Source organism: Melospiza melodia, chromosome 23, assembly GCF_035770615.1.
Source record: "Melospiza melodia melodia isolate bMelMel2 chromosome 23, bMelMel2.pri, whole genome shotgun sequence".
In the NCBI taxonomy this organism is placed as follows: domain Eukaryota; kingdom Metazoa; phylum Chordata; class Aves; order Passeriformes; family Passerellidae; genus Melospiza; species Melospiza melodia.
Window position 1 is genome coordinate 10,625,707 of NC_086216.1, and position 10,194 is coordinate 10,635,900.

A 10,194-nucleotide genomic window follows, 5' to 3' on the forward strand; every position below is an offset into this window, starting at 1 on the left:
AGCTGTGCCCTCAGGAGGGGACACAGGCACACTGTGCCACAGCACGGGAGGAAATGCTGCCGGTGAGCAGGACACAGAGCCCAAAAAGGCAGCAGGAACCCTCACGGGGATCTGGTTAACTGGGACAGCTCAGCCCCCACAGACCCAGACTCCTGCACAAAGTCACCACACACAGGGCTTGCAGTACAAAATGTACAAAAACCAAAATGATGCCAACCAAAGGCACTGGAGCTTCACCAGGAGCTGAAGGCTCAGGGACCCAAGAACCCTCCAACCTGCCCAGCTGAGCTTCCTTCTAGAACATTCCCCTCGCCCAGCCCGTTCCCAGGCTCTGTCAGGGTGACCCCGTCCCTCTGCAGCAGCACAGCCCCATCCCAAGGCTGCCCTGGTGCTATTTGGAGAGCACAGACAAGCCACAGAGTGCCACAGAGGTAACACCCAACACCCCGATAAGATAACAACAGCAAGGATGGATCCATGTCTTGACCCCCACCATCTCCTTACACCCCCAAAGCCCTGGGCTGCAGAGATGGGACCCCAGCACCAGGCTGGGCAGCCCTTGCCTTCCTAGGCATCTGTTATGATCCCCCCTCACCCCAAAACACCCCCCCAAACAAACAGCAGCAGCACAAACACCCCCAAAGAGCCACCCCTGCCTGCCAGAGACTTCCCAGCCACAGGCACCAGCTCCATTAATGCTTTTTATTCAGTTTTGTTAGAACAAGAAATAGCATTTCCTTGTTTAAACCTTTGCCACCCCCAAACCCACGACACCCACTCAAGCCCAACGGGGCAGAAATGTTTCTCCCCAAAGGGAGTGAGTGAGAGTGGGCCAGCACTGGCCACAACAGCTACCAGCAAGCTGGGTTGGGCTTGTCCTCTGTCCCCCCCAGCGTGGATTCTTCACCCAAAGAACTCCCAGGGGAGCAGCCCTGCGTTGTCCCCGCCGAGGTTTGCCCTTCCCTGCCCACACCAGGAGGCTCCTGGGGCCTGGCAGCTGCCCAGAGCCAGCCCTGAGGCCAAGGACTCTCCTCCCCACGGGAGGGAGGGCCAGGACACCTCGGGGCAAAGCTGACACAGCTGCAGCAGCTCCCCCAGCACCATGGAACAAGGAGGGGCTGGAGCTCCAGGCTGTGCCCAGGTGCAGCAGCTCTTCAGCAGCAGGTAATTAGTGGGTTCAGCTGGTAATTAGCGGGCTCAGCTGCAGGGGAATGGCACAGCCTGGCTGGGGGGGGTATGGCTGGTCTGTGTTGGGGTACAGGGGTTCTGCTGCCCTCTGTGTTGGGGTACCCAGGTTCTGCTCCCTTCCCACAGCAGGATCTTGCCACAGGCTCCAGCATTCTCTCAGAGTGGAGCAGGGGTGCCATCTGTCCCTGCACAGCACACACAGAGGGGACAAGAGCTGGCCTGAGCGGTGCTCATCCTGAGAGACGGAACTGCCAGGGCCAGAACACGGGAAAACCATCGAGGTCAGGATCAAGGATTTATTTACATGTCAAGGAAACTCTCACCCAGAGTCATGTGAGGAGGAAAAAGCAAACAAAGCCAAGGAGCAGTGATTTGCCTCCCAAACACAAATGCTTGCACTCCCAGTGCGCCGGGCCCTCCTCATCTCCTTCTCCAGAAGGAGACCAAAGGCATGATTTGTGTACAGTTACCAGCACCACGGAAAAGACAATCTGAAAATGAAACCTGCCTTTCCAGGCAGTGTGTGCCTGCCCAGGGGGGTCCTGGAGCAGCCCTGGCTCCCTGCAGGAGAGGAGCAGCCCCTCAGTACTCATCCAGTGTGTCAGCACGTGGCACGGAGAGGCCCCGCTCCTTCAGAGCCTGCACCTTCAGCTTCTCCGACTCCTGCTTGGCCTGCTGCTCCACCCGCTGCTCCTCCAGGATCTCCTCGATGGACACCTGCTGCAGAGGTGTGTCACTCTCCTTCTCCAGGTCCTGCAGGAGAAAGGAGCCTTCAGCACATCCAGTCACCTGTGGCCACGCAGCGAGCGCCAGCAAACAGTGGGGCTGGCAGAAAACAGAGGTGCTGGAAGTGCTCTGAGGGGTAGGGATGTGGGCAGGGGTCTCCTGGGAAGGGGATCCTTTAGCAAACAGTGCTCAGCTCCTCCTGAGCCCATCCCAGACGGTGTCTGCTGGGGCAGAGCCAGCAGGGAGGTACCAGGCAGGCAGCAGTGCCACCCTCCAGCGGTGCCACACCAGCTGCAGTTGTTCTTTGTCCTTGTGTCATCCCAGAGGAGCTGTGGCAGCAGGAGGCAGCCCTGCCCTGCAGGCTGGCCTTTCTGTGATGGCTCAGCCTGAGCTGCCTCCAATTCCAGCCCAACACAACAGCAACGTTTCACAGCAGGCAGACAGACAGACAGACCGAGCATAACCCCGCCCAGCAGTGCGATTTGAGCACTTACAATTTCCCCCAGCAGCACCACATTCTCGCCCCTCACCACGAAGATGCCCCGAGGGATGTCGCCGTACTTCTTGCCCACGTGGATGCGCTCCACAGTCTGGTGCAACACCAGGTTCGCTGCAGCAAAACAACGAGACAGACACAAAACCAGCGACGTTCCACCGTGAACCGCGGCTGAGCAGCGTCCCCCTGTCCCCTGGCACTCGGTGGCTGCCGGAGCCGGGACACTGAAGCCACCGAGACCCAGCGAGCTCCGAGCTGAGCCCACCCGAGACCCCCCAGCACAGAAGATGATGGTGATGCTCTGAGCAAGGATGGCCGGGAGGATGGACATCACCCCAGGAGGAGGATGATAAACATCACCGGTCCCGGGAGGAGGATGAACATCACGGCTCCGGGAGGAAGATGATGAACATCGCCCGGTGCTTCTGCCCAACAAGCAGAGTGCCAACTCCGGATGAACCTGCGGCACGGGAGAAACCCCGGCGAAGCGCCCGGTCCAGGGGACAGGACACAGAGGTTCAATCCCCAGCACAGCAGCACGGCTCCCTCCTCATCTTCCTCCTCCTCCTCCTCGCCATCCCCGGTGCTCCCCGGCCCAGCCCGGCCGTACCGAACTGGTCGATGCTCCGCAGGTACCCGATGAGCGTCCGGCCGTCCCTCAGCAGCACCAGGTGTTTCTCTACGGGAAAGAAGAGCGGAGCATCGGGCACGGCCCCCGCACCACCGGGACCCACCGGGCTGCACGGGGAACGCGGAACCGCGGGGCAGGACCGGGGGAAGCGGGATGCCGGAGCCCACGGCGGGGCGGCCCCGGGACACTCACTGTCGATGTCCTGGATCAGGCTGGCCGTGCCGGGCATGTAGTTCATGGTGCCGCCGCGCCCGCAGCGGAAGCGCCGCCATGCGCCGGTGCCGCCGCCGCCGCCCCGGAACCGCCCGCGCCGGGCGGGGCCCACCCGCCGCTGCCCTTTTAAGCCGCGCCAGCCGTGCGCGCGGGGCCGCCGCCGATTGGTTGGAGCCAGAGGGGAGCGGCAGCCGATTGGGCACGGGGCGCGTTGGGGGCGTGGCCTTGGCGGCGGCCATGGAGTCCCGCACGGCCGGGCCGGGCCCGCCCGCGGCGGCCGCGCAGGTAACGGGGGCGAGGGGCGGGCACGGATACCGGGACGGAAACAGATCCCGGGATGGGAACGGCCCCCGGGGATCGGACACAGCCCCCGAGGCGGGCACGGCCCCCGGGATCGGATAGCGTCCCCGGGACGGAAACGGCCTCTGGAACCGGACAGGTGCCCCGGGATGGACAGAGCCCCCCCGGGAGGGCACGGACCCCATCACGGAAACGGCCCCGGGGCGGGCGGGCAGCGCTCAGCCCGGCCGTGCCCCGGTAACGGGCGCGCAGGGCGGTCCCCGGGCGGGCCTGCCCGCAGCCTCCCACGCCCCGCCGGCTCTCGTGGCTCTGCTCGCGGGGCCCTCCGGGCGTAACGGGGCGGAAAGCAGCGCGGGGAGGGAGGGAGGGAGGCGCTGCACCGGGACGTGTCTGGGGCGCTGTGCCGGTGCGGAGATCCCGGGAACCCCGGAGCGCTTTGCGGAGCGGGAGGGCCACGGTAACGGGGCCGGGCATTGCCGGGTCCGGTGCCAGGGCTGGGGATTACCGGGTCCGTTACCCACGGGGTTGATGGCAGCTGGGTTTCGGGCTGCCGTGCAAATTCCGTGTGATGAGGAGGGTTTGCCGTGGTTTGGTTTGGTTTGGTTTCTCCTCTGGGCTGTCAGGATGGTCCGGCCCTTCTATAAATCCTGGCACACAGGTTGTGCAGCCTGCACTGTGGGAAGCAGCTCAGGGTGGAAAAATGCTGCTTTGCCCGAAGGTACAGGGAAATCCTGTCCTTCAGCATCCCCTCCGCCAGGTGGAAACTCAAGTTCCCTACACATCAGTTATGGGATGGATCCAGGTAAATTCTCAGACGTGGCCTGGGTGTGCAGACAGAGACTCACATGAGCTGCAGCTCCAGGAGCTGAACACTGGCTAGCAGAGCTTGTCTGTTTGAGAACGAGCTTTTCATGAGCACTGGCTGGCAGAGCTTGTCTGTTTGAGAATGAACTTTCCTGGAGAGTTTTCCATCTTCCCATTGGTGATGAAGAGCTGGCATTGAATCCTCCATGAGCTGCTCGCTCTGAGGGGCTGCACAACTCCCCCTGAGGCCAGCTGGTACAGCCAGGTTAGACCAGGAAAGCCTAAAACTGAGGCAGAACACTGCAGGAAGGGCCAGACTCATTCCTGGATCACCTGTGCCCCATCATCCCCTCCCCTGTGCTCTTCCCCTGTCCCCAGGCGATGGATTCTCCCTATGCCAACGGAGCCTACAGCCCGCCGTACCCGCACTACGCCAGCCTGCCCCAGCCTCGGGGCTTCTACTGCTCGGGGCCCGCGCGCAGCCCGTACCCCCCGGAGCCCACGGGCCTCTACCGGCCCCCGTCGCCCGCCCCCGCCTGGAGCTACGTCCCCCCGGAGTGTCCCCCCGAGGGCTCGGCCCTCCGCAGGCAGCAGGTGCCCGGCTACTCCCCGCCACAGGTAAGGGCAGGGCGGGCGGTTCGTGGCATGGGTGGCGGGGCTGGGACAGGGGAAGCGGCTCTGGTGGCTCTGAGGGCCTGGTGCTGCCTGGTTTTTGCTCTGAGCAAAAGTGGTGGGCAGGCTGTTGTCTGGAGGGCCTGAGCTTTTGGGTCAGGGAAGTGGGAATGGGGCAGGCAACGTGAGCTGGTGCTGCTCCATCCAGCTGCCAGGGCTGGGTGAGGGTGCAGTGACCCCCCTATAACGCCTGTCCCAGGGCTGTGTGAGGGTGCAGGGTTGGGAATTACACCCCTGTAACGCCTGTCCCAGCTCCCAGGGCTGTGTGAGGGTACAGTGACCCCATTGTAATGTCTGTCCCATCTCCCAGGGCTGTGTGAGGGGTCTGTGAGCCCCCTGCAATACCTGTCCCAGGGCTGTGTGAGGGTGCAGGGTTGGGAATTACCCCCCTGTAACGCCTGTCCCATCTCCCAGGGCTGTGTGAGGGGTCTGTGCCCCCCCTTATAACACCTGTCCCAGGGCTGTGTGAGGGTGCAGGGTTGGGAATTACCCCCCTGTAACGCCTGTCCCAGCTCCCAGAGCTGTGTGAGGGTGTTGTGACCCCCTGTAACACCTGTCCCAGGGCTGTGTGAGGGTGCAGAGCTGTGTGAGGAGTCTGTGCCCCCTCTATAACACCTGTCCCAGAGCTGTGTGAGGGTGTTGTGACCCCCTGTAACACCTGTCCCAGGGCTGTGTGAGGGTGCAGAGCTGTGTGAGGGGTCTGTGCCCCCCTGTAACACCTGTCCCAGGGCTGTGTGAGGGTGTTGTGCCCCCCTGTAACACCTGTCCCAGGGCTGTGTGAGGGTACAGTGCCCCCCCTGTCACTCCCGTTCCCGTCCCTGCAGACCCCAGGAATGCCGATGCCGCAGTATCAGTACGGAGACAGCAGCGCAGGGGTGACAGGGCAGGGCCCAGTGCCACAGCCCCGAGCCCTGGAGGACACCTGGAGCCCCCACGCTGGTTTTGGGGTGCAGCCCCGCTACGCCTGGCCCGCCTCGGGGCACGGCAGCCTCTACATGTCGGATTCACAGCCAGCCTGGAGCGGCAGCGGGGCCCCTTCCCACCCTCCCTCCTGGGACTCACAGGGACAGGTGAGCTCCTGTTTGCACACAGAGCACTCAAACCCACAGCTGGGGTTCTTGTGAAGGGTAAAATGTCCTGGGTGGGTCTTGAAATGGGTCTGGCAGGCTTTAAAGTGACTCCACTTTTTTGGTGCCCGGTAGCAGCCCTGATGTGACCGTGCTCACAGGGGTCTCAGGTTGAGGGAAGAGATTCTATGTTTCAGAGGGCTTGATTTATTATTTTATGATCTATATTACATTAAAACTATACTAAAAGCATAGAAGAAAGGATTTCATCAGAAGGCCAGCTAAGAATAGAATAGGAAAGGAATGACAACAAAGGTTTGTGGCTTGGGCTCTGTCTGAGCTAGCTGACTGTGATTGGCCATTAATTAGAAACAACTAACATGGGCCAATCACAGATCCACCTGCTGCATTCCACAGCAGCAGATAACCATTGTTTACATTTCTGTTCCTGATGCTTCTCAGCTTCTCAGGAGGGAAAATCCTAAAGAAAGGACTTTTCAAGAAAGATGTCTGTGACACCCTGATGGGGGTTCAGGGGTTCAGATTCCTCCTCTGCACAGGTGCCCCTTGCTGGGGTGTTGTTTCTACCATAGGAGCAGAGCACAGCTCCCTGTCCCAAGCATCCCCAGCCCTGTTGGGTGCAGGATGAGAGCAGGAAGCTGCAGGTTAAAAGGAAATGCACTTAGAGATGTTTTCTCCCTCTGACTGCAGGACTCTGTCTACAGCAGAGCTGAGCAAAGCCCCACCCAGCACAGTTACTACCCTGATGGCAACCAGCGGCACTCGGGGCCAGGAAATGAGCACAGGGTGGCCAAGGCTGCCCCATCCCAGCCCAGGGTGCAGTACAGTGCCCAGCCCCAGCTCTACGACCTCAGCTCACGGAAAGCCACGGCCAGGAGCCACGAGCTGGGCTTCAAACCCGCTGAGCAGCCTGCCACACATCCTGCAGCCCTGCAGCCGGAGATTCAGAGGATCCTGCACGTCATGGGCGAGGCTGAGCAGCTGGAGGAGGAGGTGGATGAGTTTGTAGGGAAAAAGACAGATAAATCCTACAGGCTGCTGGAGGAGATGCTGACCAAGCTGCTGCTGGAGCTGGATTCCATTGAGACTGGGGGCCAGGACAGTGTCCGGCAGGCCAGGAAAGAGTCCGTCCACAGAATTCAGGCCATCCTGGAAAAACTGGAAAGAAAGGGGTTGTGAAAGCACGTGAGCCACAACACACAGCCCGTTGTTGAGGTTCCAAAGAGTTCTCTTAAATCTCAGCTCGTTCTGCTACGCACTGTTTGACAATGGAATAGCAATAAGCCCTGAGTTAACAAATCAAATCCAACCCACCAAAAAAGCCAGCCCAGAAGCCCAGCCCTGACAAACAGCTCAGCAAAGGACAAATGGAGGGAGGTTTGAAGCAGCAAAAGTGTTGGATGAAGGTGTTGAAGAGAAGTGGGCCAAGGATGGAGCCCTGTGGGGTTGTGCCCAGTCTCTGGGTGCCTCCCACAGCCACAGCCAGGCTTCAGACACTCCTCAGATGTGCTGCAAGGTGCAGCCACCAACCAAGACTCTGGGCTTGTCCTCACTGCCTGTAATTTCAGCTTCAGCTCCCTTGCCATGAGCCCCGTGTGTCCTCAGAGGGGTTGTTTGGGTTTAGTGCACTCAAGGAGCAGCACTGAAGTGCTGGAGGGAGGGACTGTGCTGGCACATGTCACAGCAAGTGGTGCAGAGCCAGTGTGGGGTGTCCCTGTGGGCATAGGAACAGACCTGAAATCCCCGTTCTGCCACTGGGAGGAGTGCAAGTCAAGGCAAGAGCAGGGGCAGGATGCTTGGAAGTGATTTCCAGGTCACTTGGGTCAGAATCCCCTGTTTTATGTCCCTCTCCATCCCGTGAGTTGTGCAGCACCACGGGGAGGGAACAGCTCGGCCTGTTCCAGCCTCCTGCCCAGCAACTCACTGCTACGTGTGGCACCTAATAAACCCTGACCAGTTTTAAATGTTATTTTGTAATTGAGATGTCTCAAAGTCTCTTTTTCTTTAAAGAGAAGCGGTGAGGAAGGTTTTGTAACTCAGACTAAAGCTCCAGCCCAGCTGTACCAATGAACAGAACGTCTGAGAAGGCTCTTTTGGGGTGCCAGGGTGCCCTATTGCCTCCCAGGCAGTGCAGATGCTCCAGGACCCTCCAGCTGTGGCTCTAGGGCCGGTGTGGAAGAGGGTTTGGAAGGGATTTAGGATGCCTGGCCATGCCCTGTGTGCTCCCAGCCAGCCAGATGAGGTCCTGGAGGCAGATCCCACATTCCCAGACAGGGCTGTGGCCACAGGATGACCTTTGGAGCTTGTTGAGATGTGTCCATGGGCACACGTGGTCAGTTTGCACAGCCAGCCACATCCAGGCTGAGCTGGGAGTGAGCTGCATGTCCTGGGACAGGGAAAGGCTCTGCTGCTGCTTCATTCTGTGTCAGGCAGGGAGCAGTTCTGAGCTGTTCTGTGCTTCCAGCCTGGCAAGTGCCTCCTGAGGGCTGCTGGCTGTGCTGGGAGGTCAATAATTCACATATCAGAGAGTGCTGCCCTGTCACTGTGCTGGTGAGGTGAGTGCCACCCCTTCCCAATCAGCTGAACCCATCCAGGTAGGACATTCCTGAGCAATATTGCTTGTCCCTGCCTCCTTGGTGGAAGGTTATGTAAATCCCTGGAGAAAAGCCCAAGATGAAGGAGTGGGCTGAAATTGGAGGTTATCATTGCAGGGTGTGGGGATCCCACAGCTCCGTGGGACACTCCACATCCCTGGGTGGGTTTTGTGTGTTTCCCCCAGAGCTGAGCTGGATCAGGGGTCAGGCACACGTCCCACACCTCATCCTGCAGGAAGCTCTGCTGCAATAACCCATCCCTACCTGCTGCCTCTGCCTCTTCCAGGCAGGACCAGCGTGATCTGAGTGGGGACGGTGTGACACAGACAGGAGCTGTGTCAGCACCCGCTGCTGCAGGCTCTGCAGGGCCTCCAGCTGCACAATGGGAGGCTGAGCACTGCTGACCCTCCTGTTCTCCTCGCCAGTCCCTGCTGTGCCACTGGGACAGCAGTTCCTGGCAGCTGGTTCATCTTGCAGCATCCACTTGCAGCATCCACCCACACCACAAGCCCCAAATTAGAAAGTCTGTCTCTGTTTATCGCTGGCCTCATCTCTACAGAAACCAAACTCTTACTCTGGGGTTGCCCCTTGCCTCTCCAGCACTGCTGGAGTTTCTCAATCCCCACGGAGGCTGAAGTGTCACAGAGGGACTGAAAAACAAACATGAAATCAGCGCCGTGTGGTTTGTGCTGCAATCAGCCCATGCTGGAGTGTTTGTTCGTGCTGCAGCTGGCACTGGGCTGGTGTTTCCCTGCGCCCCGGTGCCCCTCATCCAGCTCGGGGCCAGCATCACCCCCGCCTGGGCAGGGAACGCGGGCAGGGGGCACAGGGAGGGAGCAGGGGCAGGGGACAGGGACAGGGACCAAGGGAAGGGAACGGGAACAGGGACAGGGAACACGGGCAGGGAACCGGGACCAAGGGAAGGGAACACGGGCAGGGAACCGGGACCAAGGGAAGGGAACACGGGCAGGGAACATGGGCAGGGACCAAAGGAAAGGAACGCGGGCAGGGGTCACAGGGAGGGGACAGGGAGCAAGGGCAGGGGAGCAGGGATAGGGACCACGGGAAAGGAATAGAGGCAGGGGCAGGGGTCACAGGGAGGGATGAGGGACAGGGGTCACAGGGAGGGAACAGGGACAAGGGACAGGGACCAAAGGAAGGGAACACGGGCACGGTTCACAGGGAGGGACCAGGGATTGGGACCAAGGGACAGGGAACAGGGGCAGGGAACAGAGACAAGGAATACGGGCAGGGAGCAGGGGAAGGGAACTCAGGCAGGGTTCACAGGGAGGGACCTGGGGCAGGGAACAGGGACGGAGGCCAAGGGTAGGGACCAGGGGCAGCGGTCACAGGCAGGGATAACAGGCAAAGGTCGCGGGCAGGGATCGCGGGGCTGCGGGCGGGGACCCGGAGCAGGGGCGCTCCGGCGGGCACTGCGGGCGGGCACTGCGGGCACAGATTGCGGGCGATCCCCGCTCCGCC

At 60.8% G+C, this 10,194-nt stretch overlaps 2 protein-coding genes across 2 annotated transcripts; one reads left to right on the plus strand and one right to left on the minus strand.

The window, feature by feature from the left end:
* Positions 1-688: 688 nt before the first annotated feature.
* LSM1 (LSM1 homolog, mRNA degradation associated) lies at positions 689-3,339 on the minus strand. The gene is made up of 4 exons (XM_063175296.1): positions 3,234-3,339; positions 3,021-3,089; positions 2,409-2,524; positions 689-1,941 (listed from the first exon to the last, which is right to left on the minus strand). The coding sequence occupies exons 1-4, from the start codon at positions 3,277-3,279 to the stop codon at positions 1,771-1,773; spliced, it is 402 nt and encodes a 133-aa protein (XP_063031366.1). The 5' UTR covers positions 3,280-3,339; the 3' UTR covers positions 689-1,770.
* Positions 3,340-3,481: 142 nt separating this feature from the next.
* On the plus strand, positions 3,482-8,095 carry BAG4 (BAG cochaperone 4). Its single transcript, XM_063175263.1, has 4 exons — positions 3,482-3,539; positions 4,737-4,976; positions 5,855-6,100; positions 6,809-8,095. Exons 1-4 carry the CDS (start codon positions 3,492-3,494, stop codon positions 7,295-7,297), a joined length of 1,023 nt encoding a protein of 340 aa, XP_063031333.1. The 5' UTR covers positions 3,482-3,491; the 3' UTR covers positions 7,298-8,095.
* Positions 8,096-10,194: the final 2,099 nt, after the last annotated feature.

Excerpts from the sequence above, each read along its gene's own strand:
- LSM1 (XM_063175296.1), bottom strand. The coding sequence starts at position 3,279 with ATGAACTACATGCCCGGCACGGCCAGCCTGATCCAGGACATCGACA. Across the intron at positions 3,090-3,233 it reads CCTGATCCAGGACATCGACA|AGAAACACCTGGTGCTGCTG; the intron begins GTGAGTGTCCCG and ends TCTTTCCCGTAG. Across the intron at positions 2,525-3,020 it reads GCGGAGCATCGACCAGTTCG|CGAACCTGGTGTTGCACCAG; the intron begins GTACGGCCGGGC and ends GTTTTGCTGCAG.
- BAG4 (XM_063175263.1), top strand. The coding sequence starts at position 3,492 with ATGGAGTCCCGCACGGCCGGGCCGGGCCCGCCCGCGGCGGCCGCGCAG. Across the intron at positions 3,540-4,736 it reads CGCCCGCGGCGGCCGCGCAG|GCGATGGATTCTCCCTATGC; the intron begins GTAACGGGGGCG and ends CCCTGTCCCCAG. Across the intron at positions 4,977-5,854 it reads CCGGCTACTCCCCGCCACAG|ACCCCAGGAATGCCGATGCC; the intron begins GTAAGGGCAGGG and ends CCGTCCCTGCAG.